The sequence below is a fragment of the Furipterus horrens genome, unplaced genomic scaffold (assembly GCF_987537825.1).
Source record: "Furipterus horrens unplaced genomic scaffold, mFurHor1.1.pri manual_scaffold_9, whole genome shotgun sequence".
Taxonomy (NCBI): Eukaryota; Metazoa; Chordata; class Mammalia; order Chiroptera; family Furipteridae; genus Furipterus; species Furipterus horrens.
In genome coordinates, this window is record NW_028327179.1 from 37,350,511 (window position 1) to 37,368,776 (window position 18,266).

At 33.8% G+C, this 18,266-nt stretch overlaps 1 protein-coding gene across 2 annotated transcripts in view; it reads right to left on the minus strand.

The window, feature by feature from the left end:
* RUNDC3B (RUN domain containing 3B) overlaps positions 1 to 18,266 on the minus strand; it is a 132,949-nt gene that overhangs the window by 41,531 nt on the left and 73,152 nt on the right. For both annotated transcript variants that reach the window (XM_090286713.1, XM_090286711.1), the window contains exon 5: positions 1,129 to 1,218. In XM_090286713.1, the coding sequence (XP_090142839.1) occupies positions 1,129 to 1,218 (90 nt within the window). The remainder of the gene's footprint in view (positions 1 to 1,128; positions 1,219 to 18,266) is intronic.

The following is an 18,266-nucleotide window of genomic DNA, read 5'->3' on the forward strand; positions in this document are numbered from 1 at the left end:
TTACAGAAAATTACTAATGTATCTTTAAGACTTGTTTTCAGCTGATTGTATAGTATCAACAGGTTACAATAAATCAACAGTTCACTTTCTTTTCCTAGGTGTTTCTTTTTTTTCACCCAAAAAATAAAATTGTAAAGGATTTACATAGAGCCATCAGCATGCCATGTCAAAAGTTAACATCTTTAGAGGGATCATAAAGATAACGTTCATATTGCATCTATAATGTTCATCCTTAACAATTAAGCTAATCAACCTAATGCTACTTTATGAAACAGTGAAGTAAATTATAAAATGACAAATATTTTGAAAAGGAAGTGATTTACTAGAAAAAGGTAACCTCCATGAAAATGGGCAGCATTATTTTTTAAATCAAGACCTGAAAGTAGATTTTCATTTAAGTTCATACTTATTTTAATAATATTCTTAAATTTTAAGTGATACATTTAAATAAAAATACATTTCCTTCATTCTCATGCTTGAGTTCTTATTATAGACAAACCTTTACTTTCAGTATAAATCTTTGATAAGTTAAAGAAGTGCCAAAAGATACTTTCATAAATCTAAAAAGAAATTACAATATCCCTTTTTAGTACTTGTAATCTTAGTCTGGAATCAATTCATCTGTTGGTAATAAAAGTAAATATCAACAATAAGTTTTATATTCTAGATACATAGCACAAGAAACATAAAACACTCAAGATACCCTCTCAGGATGTTCTTTATCTCAACATGTGAGATAATGAAAATCTTTTGGACTTTGAATCTACTTTTTGTGTATGTCTTTTCATTTTAAAGCAGCAGCTGAAAAATACTAAGAGATAAAATTCAAAACCTTCCTTCAGTGCTACCAGAGTACATGACTTTCCTGCTTAGAGGAATGTAGTCTAAGCTTTCTTTTTACCCAAACTAGACAGCTTGCCTGAAAATTAATTCTTTAAGTCTGAGACAGTCTCTTCTTTGATAGCAAATCCATTTAGAAAACTGACATCATCAAAAGGGAAAAACGTGATTCAAGTATCAATATCTGTGTATTTTTCTCAGAAAATTAAAAGGAAAAAAATCATAAGTAGAAACTATTATAAGGTAGAATAATTTAAAAACTGAATACATTGAGTTATTATTAAGTACCTGAAATCAATAGCATTGAGCCCAAGCAGCATGCCAGCAAGCATATTTGCTTCCTCACCCAAGACAATTGCTCCGTCTTCATAAAATCGCCTAAAAAATAAAATGGTTGAATATATAAATACTAAAAACAAACAAGTTTCATCTAGAAAAATCACTTAGAGCCCAAATTAAAGTAGGAAGAGCTACATTGTAGTTTTTCAATTAAAAACATATTTGGGTCACCCAGCTCCTATAGATGGAGGGAAATAACACATCAGCATAATAACCAAAAAATCATTCTAAGTGCTTCCACTTCTCTTAAAAAGAATCCCCAAAGTATTTCTTTCAATGGGCCTACGCTGCCTAGATTTTTCCTTAATAGTGAAGCAATATAAATGTGACCTGAAAAGCAGCAACTTCGTGATCATTTATACTGGTCTATTTTCAAAACGAGGCAGACTATTGTTCTATACACAGAACAAAAAACATAATCTGTTTTTCTGTAATACCAAAGGTTATTATCTAAAATTAATAGGAAGGTGTGATCATTAGTAATTTATGTTAACCTTTAACACTGCAATACAGTACTTTTAGGGCAGATGGATTACCAAGGTGGCTGCATATGAAAAACAAAGTTATCATTATCTCTTTGACAAAATGTGAATATGAGTATTTTGGCTAATTCTTATAAAGTCTTCTGTTTGAGCTCATGTTAGTTTACTTTTTTAAAATTCTCACCAGAGGGTATGTTTATTGATTTTGGAGAGAGAGAGAGAGAGACAGAGAGAGAGAGAGAGAGAGAGAGAGAGAGAGAGAGAGAGAGAGAGAAACATTAACATGAGATAGTTACATCAAGACTGGTTGCCCCCCTTATACATCCCGGATGGGGATCAAACCCACAACCTAGGTACGTGCCCTGACTGGGGATGGAACTCATAACCTTGTACAAGACAATGCTCAAACCAACTGAGCCACCTAGCCAGGGCTGGCTAATGTTAGTTTTTATAGTACATTTTTATTTTTAAATATTTGAAATAAACATTTAGAAAAAAAATCATAATATGGGCTGAAGTATTTTTCCATAAAAGAATGTAAGATAATTAAATTTACTTTAAAAATACTATGCAAAAACTAGTTTATGTTCAATAACCAGGGATCCTTAAATTGTTATACCTATTTATATTATGTATAGACAATAAACACTAAGCTATAACACCCCACTAACAACCCATTTACTAAATAAAATTTGTCTTGCCTTTTTCTGTATTTATGAGTTTTTAAAGACTAAAAAATATTTTAATATGTTCATAATTTCACTAACAATTTTGAATAGTTTGAAGTTTACCAAATAGTTTTACAAACATATCGTTTGATACCTGCACAAAAGCCCATGAAGTAAATGCAAAAGGAATTGTTCTTAGTTTCAAATACACCATCAAGACAAGAGTTAGGTTAAAATAATTTCCCAAGCTCTTGTTCAAAAACTGCTCAAGGAGAAAACCTAATTCTTCTTATTTTAAGTTCAATTAAACCATTTTATTTCTTGTAAAATAAAATTATTTAAAGAGAATTTAACTTCTGTTATGACTCATAGGAATTTTAAATGAATAAAAATAAAAAGGAGAATAAGTGACAATTATGCACCCTTTAACAGATATAAGGCTGCAAACAAATACGGTAGGAAGACTAGTTTGGAATAGATGTTTGCTGTTTCCTTGGAAATATGGGAACTGTTTTTATTGATTTATATAAAAGAAGAAAAACTAAAACTCTCAGTCTAACAAAGATTAATAAAGTGAATGGAAGGAATTTCTACATATTCAATTCAGGCGTCCCACAAAAAGATAAATATATTTATAGACAAATCTCTATATATGAGATTTTATACCACCCCAATCTCTGGGTCTGTTGACCGAATATTTTATTGACTTCTGGAAAAACTATGATTCCAATGGTTCTAGATCACCAATTTCTATAGCACATATGCTTTAGAAAAGAATTCTGGTCTTGATACTGGGAATCATGAATTACTCCTAGTATTTTCTTATAAAAGGAAAGGTCTACTATTTTCCCAACTTGACCTACCATGTTTAAAAGTACATTCTAAGAATCAGATCACAACTATTCTTGCTTGAATCCTAATTCAACATTACATTAGGAACTGTTGAAGAACACCAAAAACAATCACAACCTAACTGGCTTTAGATATTTTTTAGAAGTCTAAAGGCCTTTTTATATATGTATATATTATATTGTTTTATTGTTTTTTGGTCTTAGTGTTATGAACAATTTTTTAAGCCAACCAATATAAGTGAAATGCTTGCTATTGTGAAATCAATAATTCCACACAAATAAAACCATACAGGAAGCATAATACTATGCAGACTTGATTTATTATAATAGTCTACTGCAACAGAGTGAAGGAGAGGAGAAATGGAAGAAGAAGGGCTAGTTAAGAGAATTGTCCATTGTATGCTTAACTTTTTCATTATTGGTTCTAGTTAAGAAAAAACCTTGTTCAGAAAATACACTTCTAAGTATGAGATAAGATGTTAAAAATAACTTACTTCAGTATTTAAAAGAGTATTGAAGTAATATGAAAAAGATCATGTTTTTATCATTTAACCAAAGACAAGTTATTTGTGTGTAGGAGGCAGAAGATGTTAGGAAAAATTAACTTTTTATTCTCTTAAATCAACACATCAAAAATTTTGACTGAAAATATGATTCCTGTTATCAACAATTTCAAAGACTTCAAAAGCTTGTAAACTTTCAATGTCTTCATTTTATCTCATAGAAAAATTGGAGCATTAATCAAGTTTTGCTTATATAACCAAGGTTATGTAACAAGTGAACCAAAATAAAGTCTAAGATGACTAATACAAAATTGTAAGGTATACACTAAAATAATTCCCTTTCTTTTGTTGAAAATATTTTTTGTTCTAAAGAAAATATTTTTATATGAAGGATCTAACCAGAACAGTGTACTGAGTTGCAAAAATGTATTATAAATATTGAAACTGCCAAGGTGAAAGAGATATATGGCTTCCATTAAAAGTTTTACATATAGTATTAGACTATACCTTTAAAGAAGTTTTGTTTTTAGAAGCAAATGAAAACTATAAGGAACTATTTAATATGACTATAAGCTGGGGAAAAAACCTCTTTTTAATTAGGTATACTTTTTCCAATTACATGTATGTTAACTAAAAAATAATATTAGAAATAAAAATGTAGTTAAAATAATCCCCTTATAAGAATAATACTTTTTCTCTTGTCACTTATAATTTAACTTTAATTAAAATATGTCTCTATAATGCGATCCTTAGTGTTCATTCTGAAATAGTATTTTAACACCTTTCAGATACTTCAATAAGAAATCCTTTGGGTGGGACCCAAAGTGAACAACCAGTATAAGCTATGTTGACATTACACAATATCATGTTTTCAAAATTTTCTTTTTTGAGAGTTAGAAGTACAATATTAAAATATGAGAAAGATTATCTTATAGGAAATTTCATTATCAACATTCTTGTTCTCTTCCCCAACTTAGTCTTTATATAAGAAACTTTAAAGGAGGAAATAAGATTCTTTATCATGACATGCAAAACAAATTACAGCATTTTAAATAAATGTTTTATTTTATTCAAAGTCCAATTGAATCAGAATGAAAAACTTACCAAAAAGTAAATACCCGAAGGTCTTGCTAAAAATGTGAGGTTATTTATTTTATCAACAAATACATATTTAATAAATTCCTGCTATGTGGCAAGAACTGTTTGAAGTCCTAGAGTTAAAATGGTGAACAAGCTAAACACAGTCCCTCTTTATGGAAGTTACAGTCTAGGGGAGAGGACAGGCAACAAACAAAAGAAAAAGATAATTAAAGATGATGAGTAGTATAAAGTAAGTAGGTTACTGAGATAAAGGAAAATTGAAGGAGACCCCAACTTTGAAAAAAGTCATTGAGAAAGGCATTTTCAAGTGTTTGGCCTGAGACCTTCAGCACACAGAATTCTGATATAACATTAATAATCATTGTGAACATTTACTGTTGTAAGTGCTTTACATGAATCACCTTCAACTTTACCTCCCACATAATATGCCACAGAGGGATTCAGCCAGTTGCCCGAGATTCCACAGCCAGTAAGTGGTGAAACCAGGACTGGACTCCAGGGAATGTGTTTGCAGAGCCTGATGGCTAATGTAATGATAAACCATTTCAATCTTTTAAATGGGAATTAATATAATCCCATTTTTAAGAGGACTGGTTGGGATGACTAACTGGAAGTGGGTAAACTGGAAGCTCGGCAGGGCTAAGAGAAAAACGCAGGCAAGAGAAGAGAGAGGTATGCATTACTGTAGCATCCTGGAGATAAAAGTAAATGGATAGGGTCAAGATACATTTTAGAGATAAAACTGACAAGACTTGATAATAAAATGATTGTAGAGAATGAAGGAGAAAGAGGAATCAATTATGAATTTTCAATTCTGACTTGATCGCCCATGTAGGTCAGTAGTGAAGTAAAAAGGGCTAGAGAGGGGAAAATCGAGGTATCTGAACTACCTAGCTAGAGATATAAATATCATGTCACATTCATATAGGCAGGATTTAAAGTCATAAGGAGATGAATAAATTCTAGGAAGAGAAACAGAAAGAAAAATGAATAGAGAAAGAATGAATAGAGAAAGAAGAGTATACTGACATTAAGACTGTGAGGAGGAAAAGAAGCCTGCAAATAGCAATTATAAAGGGATAAGGCAAAGCCAAGGAATGTTATATACGTTAAAAGCAAAAAGTTTTTTAAGAAAGAGGAAGTAAGTATTCAACTGTTTTAGTTGGACAATGAAGTACAATGTAGATAGAGAAATGTCCATTAAATTTGGTAGCTTATAGATTATTGGTATAATTTATAAATTATCCTTCATGGAGTGGTGAGGGGCAGAAGCTGGACAACAGTGTATAGAAGACTGACTCTAAGGTAAGAAAATGATGACAGTGTGTACAAACATTTTTGAGAAGGTCAGTGATAAAGCAGAAAATGGAAATGAAGAGCCGTGCAGAGAAATGTAAGTTCAATGGAGAAATTTTTCTTTTTAGGGTAGATCCTAGTATATGTTTCTAATGGGTGGGAATGGTCTGGCACTCGGAACCAGACTGAGGGTGAGGAGAGAGAAAGGTGATAACAAAAGGAAGAGGTGAATGGGAACAGAATCCAGAAGAAAGTGGCCTTTGATAGATGGAGAGACATTCCAAGAATAAAGAACAAAGAGAATATGGTTAAGGTATAATTGGTGATAGGAATGACAGCATTAACTTACAATAGGTTCAATTTTCTAATGCAGGGAGGCCATGTAATAATAAATTAATAGAAATGTCTGCTTTCTAAATTACAATATTTAAAGGGTATTTAAATGCTTATTACTCTCAGGTCACATGTCTGTATGAAAGACCAGGAAGATTATTCCTAACTTTAATTTAGAATAATGCCAAATATATCCTGAAGCTTTTTGTTACTTGTTTCCAGGAATTTGTGGATTTACTGTTTACATGCAAATTTAAAAACAAGAACAAAAATTTTAAACAAAATACATTAAAAGAACTTGCAGATATTTAATAAACCCAAAACTACTTCTATAGACAATGCAAAAGACAGCAATTGAGTAATTACTCATAACTTTTAAAACCAAATTATTCTAGAGACATGCTTACATTTGAGATTTTATGTTTTCCATGTGACATAGTGGGATTCTTGCCCCTGGCTGGTTTGGCTCAGTGGATTGAGCGTCGGCCTGCGAGCTAAGTGTCGCTGGTTCGATCTTCCAGTCAGGGCACATCAGAGAAGGAAAACTCTGACTCCAAAAACCCTCCGCTGCCTTGCGGCATACCTCTTCAGGGGAAAGGCTAAGGGAGTAAACCCCGACAGAAAATCCGGAGCCGGAGTCCCTAAGGCGGTTTGACGTTGTAGTCAACACCGGCAACTCCTGCGGCGCACCTGAAGCCAAGCTGTATTGACTCCGTCTTTCCCTTGGACCCTTCAGCTGCGAAGAGAGGGGGGGTCTGCTGCATGGGCAACAGCAGACCCTCCATATCACCCTGCCCAGGCTCTGTAGCTTCAGCTTCACTGGAGAGGACACTCCAGCGTCATCGCAAGATGTCGATTCAACACGGGAGGAGACAGATACCGTGTCACTCCCGAGTCGGACTGCACAGCCATTCTCGGCGGTGCAGATAGACTCTTGAGAAGCTACACCATCGTCTCTCGAGATGGACGGCTGCCGACGACGACGAGTGGGATTCTCTTTTTCTCAGTTATAAAAATCTACTTCGGTTATCTTTCATATTTTTAGCTAACCTGTATTTTATATTTTCCAATTACAATTTACATTCAATATTATTTTGCATTAGTTTCAGGTATACAGGATAGTTATTAGACAATCAAACTTTACCAAGTGGTCTCCCTGATATTTCATGTACCCACCTGATACTGTCATAGTCATTAAAATACATATATTTTTAATCCTCACATGAGGATATGCCTATTGATTTTAGAAAGAGAGGGAGGGAGGAGAAAGAGAGAGAGAAATGTCAACGTGAGAGAGAAAACAACAATCAATTGCCCCCAATATGCACCCACACCGGAGATCAAACTCACAACCTGCCCTGACCAAGAATGGAACCCACAACTTTTTTGGTGTATGGGACAATGCTCCAACTAACTGAGCCAACTGGCCAGGGCTCATTACAATATTAATGACTATATTCCCACTGCTGTACTTTACATCCCTGTGACTATTCTGTGACTACCTATTTGTACTTCTCAATCCCTTCATCTTTTTTTATCCAGCCCACCAACCAATTGCCCCCTCCCCATAGCAACCATCAGTCTGATCTCAGTATCTATGATTCTGCTTCAATTTTGTTGGTTCATTTATTTTGTTCTTTAGATTTCACATGTAAGTGAAATCATATGCTATTTGTCTTTCTCTGACCGACTCATTTCACTTAGCATAATATCCTTTAGGTCCATCTATGTGGTCACAAATGGTAAAATCTCATTCTTTTTTATGGCTCAGTAATATTCTGTTGTATATAGGTATCACCACTTTTTTATCCACTCATCTGTTGATAGGCACTTGGATTGCTTCCATATCTTGGCTATTGCAAATAATGCTGCAATGAACATATAGGGGCATATATTCTTTCAAATTAGTGCTTTAGGTTTCTTCAGAAGTGCAATCACTGAGTTATAAGGCAGTTCCATTTTTAATTTTTTGAGGAATCCTCATGCTGTTTTCCACAGTGGCTGCACTAATATGCATTCCTATCAACAGATCATGAGGATTCCCTATTCTCTAAATCCTTGCCAACATATATTTGTGGGTTTTTTTTTTTTTTTTTTTTTTTTTATGATAGCCATATTTACAGGTGTGAGGTAATATCTCATTGTGGTTTAAATTTGCATTTCTCTGATGATTAGTGATGTTGAGCAGCTTTTCATATGTCTATTTGCCACCCGTATGTCCTCTTTGAGAAAATGACTATTCAGGTCCTCTGCCCACTTTCAAATTACATTGTTTTTGTGGTGTTGAGTTGTATGAATTATCCGTAAGTTTTGGATATTAAGCCCTTATCAGATTTTTCATTGGTGAATATCTTCTTCCATTCGGTAGGTTGTCTTTTCATTTTGTTGAAGGTTTCCTTAGCTTTGCAAAACCTTTTTAATTTGATGTAGTCCCATTTATTTTTTCTTTCGTTTCCCTTGCCTGAGGAATATAGAAAAAGAAATATATATATTTACACACACACACACACACACACACACACACACACATATATATATATATATGTTTTTTGTTTTTGTTTTTTTTTTGCTCAGAGAACTGTCAGAGATTATACTGTCTACGTTTTCTTCCAGGATTTTTATGGTTTCGAGTCTTAAATTCAAGTCTTTAACACATTTTGAATTTATTCTTGTATACGGTATAAAATGGTCAAGTTTAATTTTTTGTATATATCTAATTTTACCAACACCACTTATTACATAGACTGTCTTTACCCCATTGTATGTTCTTCTCTCCTCTGTCAAACATTAATTGGCCATATAGGTGTGGGTTTATTTCTAGGCTCTCGGTTCTGTTCCATTGATCTGTCTTTTTTATTCAAGTACCATGACACTTTGCTTACTATAGCACTGTAGTATAATTTGATATCAGGGACCATGATACCTCTAACTTTGTTCTTTTTCAAGATTGCTATGGCTATTCAGGGTATTTTGTGGGTGCACATAAATTTCTAAATTATTTGTTCTAGTTCTGTAAAAAACACCATCAATATTTTGATAGGGATTGCACTGATTCTATAGAGTTGTATAAACATTTTATTGATTTTAATTTTTCCTATCCACGAGCAAAATATATGTTTCCATTTATTTGTATCATCTTCCATTTCTTTCTTCAGGGTCTTAAAATTTTCTGAGTACAGATATTTTACCTCCTTGGTTAAATTTATTCCTAGGTATTCTTTTTTTTTTTCCTAATTTTTTTAAAAGTATATTTTATTGATTATGTTGTTACAGTGGATCCAATTTTTTTCAATTTGCTTCCCTCTGCCCAGTACCTGCCTTCCCTCCAGCAATTCCATCCCCCTTAGTTCATGTTTTATTTTTATTTTTATTTTGATGCAATTATAAATGGCAGTGTTTTCTTAGTTTTCCTTTCTGCCAGTTCATTATAGGAGTATAACAATGCAACCGATTTCTGAACATTTATTTTGTATCCTGCTACTTTACTGAACTCCTTTATCAGTTTTCATAAATGGAATCTTTAGGGTTTTCTATAAACACAGTATCATGTCATCTGCAAATAGTGACAATTTTACTTCTTCCTTTCCAATTTGGATGGCTTTTCTTTTTCTTGTTTGGTTGCTGTGGCTAGGGCTTCCAGTACTACGTTGAATAAGAGAGGTGAAAGTGGACATCCCTGTCTTTTTCTAACCTTAAGGAAAACACTTCTAGTTTTTCCCCATTGAGTATGATGTTGGCTATGGGTTTATTAATATGGTCTTTATTATTTCAGGTATGTTCCCTCTATTCTCATTTTGCTCTTTTTAAAAAATCGTAAGTGAATGCTGGATATTGTCAAATGCTTTACTGCATCTATTGATATGATTATATAATTTTTATCCTTCATTTTATGTGGTGCATCACATAAATTTTCAGATATTGTACCTACCTTGCATCTCAGGAGTAAATCCTGCTTAATCATGACATATGGTGTTTTTAATGTATTGCTTAATTCAGTTTGCTAATATTTTGTTGAGGATATTTACATCTATTTCAACAGAGATTTTGGCCTATGTTTTCTTTCTTTGTAGTCTCTTTATATGGTTTTGGAATTAGGATAATGCTGGCCTTTTAAAAGGTGCTTTGGAGTCTTCCCTCCTCTTGAACTTTTTGGAATAGTTCGAGAAGAATAAGTCCTAGTTCTTTGACTGTTTGGTAAAATTCACCTGTGAAGCCATCCAGTCCAGGGCTTTTGTTTGTTGGGAGTCTTTTGATCACTGCTTCAATTTTGTTGGTTGTAATTGGTTGGTTCAGATTTTGTTTCTTCTGATTCAGTTTCTTTGACAATTGTATGTTTCTAGGAATACATCCATTTCTTCCAGATTGTCCAATTTGTAGCCTATAGTTGTTCATAACACTTTATTATAATCCTGTGTATTTCTGTGGTGTCAGTTGTCACTTCTCCTTTCATTTCTGATTTTATTTGTGTCCTCTTTTTTCTTGATGAGACTAGTTAAAGGTTTATCAATTTTGTTTATCTTTTCAAATAAAAAACAGTTCATGATTTGACTGAGCCTTTGTATTATTTTTCTTAGATCCTATTTCATTTATTTCGGCTCTGATCCTTATTATTTACTTCCTCCAACTCACTTTGGGGTTTATTGTTCTTTTTCTGGTTCCTTTAGGTGTAAGGTTAGATTGTTTGAGATTTTTCTTGTTTCTTGAAGTAGGCCTATATTGCTATACATTTCCCTCTTAGGACTGCTTTCACTGTGCTTCCTGGATTTAGAATTGTTGTGTCCTCCTTTTCATTTGTCTCAAGGTATCTTTTGCTTTCTTCCTTGATCTCATTGTTAACTCATTCACTGTTTAACATGTTTTAGCCTCCATGTGTTTGTGTATTTTTCAGTTTTTCTTGTAATTGATTCCTAGTTTTATAACACTGTGGTCTGAAAAGAAGCTTGATATGATTTCAATCTTCTTTAAATTATTGAGACTTGATTTGTGGCTTAACATGAATATATGGTCTATTCTGGAAAATGTTCCATGTGCACTTGAAAAGAAGATATATTTGCTGTTTTGGGGTGAAATGTTCTGAAAATATCAATTAAACCTATTTGATCTAGTGTGTCATTTAAGGCTGCTGTTTCCTTATTGATTTTCTGTCCAGCAAATCTATCCATTGATGTCAATGGGGTATTAAAACCCACTACAATGACTGTATTACTACCATTCTCTCTCTTTATGTCCATCAATATTAGCTTTATTATTTAGATGCCTTTATGTTGGGTGCATAAATTTTTACAAGGGTTATATCCTCTTGTTTGATTGTTCTCTTTACCATTATGTAGTGTCCTTGTCTTTTATTGTAGCCTTTGTGTTCTACTTTGTCTGATGTAAGTATTGTTACTTCAGCTTTCTTTTTCATTTCCATTTGTATGAAATGTCTTTTTCTGTGCCCTTGCAGTTTGTGCATGTCTTTATATCTGAAGTGGGTCTCTTGTAGAAAGCTAACAGTGTTATGGGAGCTCCCCTGTAGATAAATGTCTTTCTCTTGCTGCTTTTAGGATTCTCTCTTGTCTTTAACCTGTGCCATTTTAATTATGATGTGTCTTGTTGTGGAGCTCTTTTGGTTTATCTCATTTGGGACTCTCTGTGCTTCCTAGACTAATGTGCCTTTTTCCTTCACCATGTTAGGGAAATTTTCAGTCATTTCTTGATGAGAATACAGTCTCTATCCCTTGCTCTTTCCTCCTTCTTGTACCCCTATGAAGCAGATGTTGTCTGAGAGGTCGCTTAAACTTCCCTTATTGTTTAACATTCTTTTTTCTTTCTGCTGCTCTGTTTGGGTGTTTTCTGCTACTTGCCTTCCAAATCAGATTTGATCCTCTTGTTCATTTAATATGCTGTTAATTTCTTATAGTGTATTCTTCATTTCAGATATTGGTTCTTCATTTCTGACTGGTTCCTTTTTATGGGTTCTACATCCTTTTAATGCTTACTATATTTTTGTTTAAGTTCTCATTTAATTCATCCCTCAGTTCCTTGTGGATCCTTATAACCTTTGTTTTGATTGCATCTGGTAGACTGCTTGCCTTCATTTCATTTAGTTCTTTTTCTGGGGACTTCTCCATTCTTTCATCTGGGGAATGTTTGTTTGTCTCTCCATTTTGGCTGCCTCTCTGTATTTGTTTCTGTGTATCAGGTAGGTTTGCTTTGTTTCCAAGTCTTGGTAGAGTGTCCTATGTACTAAGTGTCCTATGGGGCTCAGTGGTGAAGTCTCCCTGATCATGTGCACTAGTTGTTCCAGGAATGTCCCTTGTATGAGTTATGTGAGCCCTCCTGCTGCAGTTTAATCTTGACTGCTATTGGCATGTCCATGGGTGAGGTTGGCCCTCATTCTGGCTGACTGTGAACACTGACCCCAACCACAGTGTAAGAGCTGCTGTACTGGGGCTAACTAACACTGTGTAACTGTCTCTAGCAGGATATGGAGGGCTGAGACTTTTTTGAGTGTGCCGTTCTGGACTAATCTGATTGTGATCTGAAAGCAGTCACTGGGTATGTTGATTTTGGGTCCTCTTGGGTGGGAATCCAGTGCAGATCAATGTTGCACACTGTCTGTGACCAACCCTGGGCTACCTGTTAGGAGGTACAAAGCAATTTACAGTTGTTGGCTGACTCTGCTGGACCTGGGTGTGTAGGGAGGGGACAAGTTGCCAACCATGGCTTTTACCAGTAATGATCCTGGGACAGGTCAGCAAAAGGCCAAAGGCGCCCCAAGATCCACCTCCACTTGCCAGCTGCTTATTAGGCTCAGCCACTGAAAGAGCCTCTTGAAATATGCAAGTAGCATGAGGCAGGTTCTGAATCACCAGGTAGGGGCAAGTGCTTGGTTACTATCTTTCTTATCCCACATATAATTCAATAAGCCTTAAATTTTTTAAAACAGCTTTATTGAGATATAGTTGCCATAACTCACCATTTAAAATACAATTCAATGGTTTTGAGTATATTCACAGATATTTTCATTACCCCCAAAAGATACCATGCACCCATTAGCAGACACACCCCATTTCCCACCAGTACCTCTCACCCCACCCAACAGTGTCCACACAGCCACTGACCTACTTTCTATCTGTATAGATTTACTTACTCTAAACATTTCAGGTAAATAAAATCATATCCTATCTAGTCTTTGGTGACTGGCTCTTTGACAATATAGTGTTTTCAAAATTCATGTTGTAGCATGTGCTTATTTCTTAAAAAAACTTTTAACAAAAAGTTTATTTAAACAACAAGATGTTTGATTTGAATAAAAACTATCTAGGACTCATTTATTTTAGTTATTTATCCCTACTTAAAAACAGGTTGTGCTACATGTAACAGCTACATACAAAAGAGTTATAAAACTTGATTTTACAATGACAAATAAAAAAAAACATTATAATTCTCCAATCAAACAAGGTATGCAAAGATTTATATTTTTTAATTAAACAGTGAAAGCAAAATTAACCTACTGGAATATAATGATAAAAGCTAAATGAGCACAAAGAAAAGGGGTATTTTCACTAAACTGGTCTTTTTCTCATCCCATCTTCATTTGATGTACAATAACAGAATGGGGGAAAGGGAAAATGAAAGAATAGAGAAAATATACTGTAGTAGTTGGATGTGATGGAACCAAATTGCAGTTTTCATACTGAGAATATCTTCTTGGTCTATAGGAACAGAGTTGTAAAGTAGCATGTTTCTTCTTTAGTAGACATCTGCTTTCTGTTGCTGGAACACATGAATTTTATTTCATCCTCTATTACCAACTGTGCAGGTAGGTATGTCTGTTTCATTGATCAGCCACCCTTAAAGTGGGAATCTGATCTGCCTTGTTGACAAACCCTGGAGTTCACAATAGGCTTTCATTAGTTTACTGAGACTTACAATGTACCACAGAACCATCCTGCCCCACCACCTTCAAATTAACATGACCATTGTTCTCAGTCTTGACTCCTTCTGTGAGCTTTCAACAGCCATGGTGAGCTCTGGAGTCTCCTCAGCTCCATTTCACAAAAGAGGTACCGAGTCTGCATGTAATGAGCACGCAAGTACCAGGAGCAGCAGCAGAAGCACTTCATTTCTTTCTTTGGTTGAAAAACAGTCCACTTTATGGAATACACATTTTGTTTACTCATTTATTAGTTGATGGACGTTTGGGTTGTTTACACCTTTGGCTATTTTACATAATGTTGCCACAAATATTTATATATGTAATTTTATTTTTTGTGAACATGTTTTCAATTCTCTTGGCAATCTCATTTCCTATCTCTCTCTCCTCCTCCCGCACCCTCCTCACTATCTCTCTCCCTCAGTAATGTACTGGGTCATATGATAACTTTATGTTTAATCTTTTGAGAAATTGTTAGACCTTTTCAAAGGGGATGCATCATTTGCTTTTCCACCATCAATGTATGAGGGTTCCAATTTTTCCATATCCTCGCCAACTCTTGTTACTTTGTGTTCTTTTGATTGTAGCCATCTTAGTGGGTATGCAGTGGTATCTCATTGTGATTTTGATTTGCAATTCGCTGATGACTAAGAATGTTGAGCATCTTTCATGTGTATATTGGTCATTTGAATGTCTTCTTTGGAAAAAATGTCTATTCAAATTCTTTGCCCATTTTTAAATTTTTTTTTTTATTACTAAGCTATAAGAGTTCTTTATATATATTGTAGCTACAAGTCCTTTATCAGATATATGCTTTTCAAAAGTTTTCTCCCATTCTGTGTTTCTTTTCATTTTCTTGATGGTATACTTCTAAACACAAAGTTTTAAATTTGATTGTATCCAATTTATCTATGTTTTCTTTTGTGGCTTGTGCATTTAGTATCATATCTAGGAAACTGCTGCCTAATCCAAGATAATGATGATTTACATCTATGTTTTCTTCTAGGAGTGTTTTACATTTAAATCTCATCCATTATGAGTTAATTTTTGTATATGCTTCAAGGAAGTGGTCCACAAGCACATTTAAATGTCTATATTTTCATAATGTAAAACTTTAAACAGATTCAGATTCCAAAACTCTTTCTTAGATCTTGAAAGATCTGGTCATTTATCACTATTCTATCTACTTTTCTATTATTGAGAAAAGTGTTTATCAACTCATTTTTTTTTCACTTCATGGTAGCTTGGTAATTTTTAAAGTTTTATTTTATACTTTACTCCTCTTACTCTTGCATTAATATTGAGAAAATTAACATTTCTATTGAACACAACTTTTGTCATTATAAATTAAGTTACTGTGATGCAATTACAAAGTAATAAACAGATCTCTATAAAGTTAATTTATCTCTACTTTATATTTTCCATATTTGTTAAATTCTTACCACAATATTTTCAATCTTGTTTCAAATATCACACTTGTATTTTTAGCTTAACCTTTCTAATTATTTTTCAGTCTGTGGGTGGGGAAAAATTAAAACTTTGAGCAATTATTTCAGCTTCTACTTTACTTCTCTATTTTTAAGTCTTCCCAGTAACCTATTAAAACAATTCCCTTCCTTTTTGTTTTTTTAAGTTTGAATTCTAATATTGACTCTGCCCACTTCCCAACTCTGACTAATTACCAATAAAATCTCAATCCCTACATCATGAAACTCTTCAGAGATTATTTTTTTCAAATGCTCACCAAGACGTCCTCTACCTTAGCAAAAAGATCACACAAATTTCTCTAAATCTTTAGAGCCATCCATCATCATTTACTTCAAGGTGAGGATTTATTGTTTCTGTTCCCTACAGTTCCTCCACTAAATCTTATCCTTGGTTTTTCACTGATTAGTACTTCAAGCTGGCCTGTGTTAGCTCATGTAGCTCCTCCTTCTCTACTGGGATAAAAATTTGCATCACCATTTTAAAGGATGTCATTACTCTTTATCAGTGAAGAGAACAAGAAGAAATCACTTGAGTCAGACACTCTCAAGATTTCTAAAGGATTAGAGATCATTTCTTATTTCTACAGCACTTTTGCCAGGGAGCATCCAGACAAAAGGTAAGGTGTAACTCTTCTTTCCAATACTTTGCTTGTATTTTATAAACCTAACCTTCAAAATAGATAAGTTTTGGCTAGAGGTTCACAATCACATTTATTTACAATTAAGAAATGTCTTTGGTTTGACTTCAGTAAAAAAAATAATGTAAATAGCTTTACAAAAAGACTTCACAATTGCATTTTTAGGTTACTTCTAAAATAAGAATTCTGAAATAACTCTAGTTCCTTTCTTGGAAATTACAGGGCCACTATATTCACATTGAAATACTGTGTGTGTATATATATATATGTATTGGTTTATGTGTATAGACATATAGTAAGCAATGTTTGTGTTTGAGTAATATGATTATATATTGTTGTAAGAATATTTTTACTTCATAAGCTTGAGCTGAATAATTTCCTTTTTATATTAAAAAAAAAAAAACAGCTAACACCTAAGAAGGCAAAAAGCACTTCCCTTTAAATGCGTACAGTACTCAATCTAAAAAACTCTACTCAAGAATTATTTCTAGCTCACCCAACTGCCTAAACTAAGAAACAATAACAACTTAGAGATACTATTAATGCTTTAATTTCTGTTTTGAAAAAAACTATCCTAACTTTACTGCAATCTTGTTACTGCGTAGGAAATGTAAACTTGATTTTGATTTTATTCATTTAGGAATTTTAGGTTTGATCTATAATTTTCTGATCCTATTTTTATTTTCAAAGCCTCAGTATACTCAACATTTAGTATCTTTCATAATTAAATTTACTAATACTGATATATAAAAGAAAGAAATGTTTTATGCCATAAGGTTCATTTTAAATATCTGAGAGTTTATCTCATGGACATGAACAACAGTGTGGGTGACTGCTATGGGGAAGAGTTAAGGGGACTAAATGGTAATGGAAAAAATACAATAAAAAAAAAAAAGATCAGTGAATAGAATAGATATTCCAAAAAGAAGTCTTCATAGAATTTAATATAAAAAAGGAAATCAGAAAACATCTAACACTGTTCATCTTTAGAAATATCCCCCTCCCCAAAAATATCCCAAGAGTATCATATTGCTTTAAAGAATTCAAAAAGTACTTATCAGATGTACTTTATGCAAATAGTTCTTTTACTTAAAGTTCTTTATATCCTGGTAGAAGTTATAATCATGATAGTATTTATCTTCCAAATGAAAAATTTACCATTTTATTAGTAACAACATAGAGGCATCTAAGTAAAGATATTGTAATTTGTACCAGTTAGTCAGGTAACAGAATATCTCATAATAAATACCCAGATTTTTTCCAAATCCAAAATAGCAAATATTGCTTCAGGACATGAAAATTAAGATTCTAGATATAGAGCTCGCTCCTGTTAAGGAGACAATCCAGGAGGAACAAACTCGGGGAGGAATGACTGAAACACAACAAGGACACCAGCCTGCTAAACCAAGCACGCCGTTGACCGGAGACAGCCAACTGACCTGGAGTCTGCACAATCCTTCCCCATGTGGGAAGGCCACCCTCCCCTCCACACCCCCACTCTTATTAGGGTTTTCTGGACCCAAGGGTAGGTAGGACGACGACCATGTCCAGCTTGAAGCAGCTAGAGGAGCTTGAGACCTTCGCCCATTGTCCTTTACAAGATTACAAAGGGTCCTAGTATCTGAGAGGGGGGGGATAGTTAATTTTTACGAACCAGGGGTATGGACTTGGGGGGGATTGCTGGGGGAGGGGGGTGCTGGGTGGAGGGGAACAAGGGGGAGAAAATTGGAACTGTTGTAACAATATAATCAATAAAAAACACTAAAAAAAAAGATTCTAGATATATACTTGTGCCTAATATTCTCTA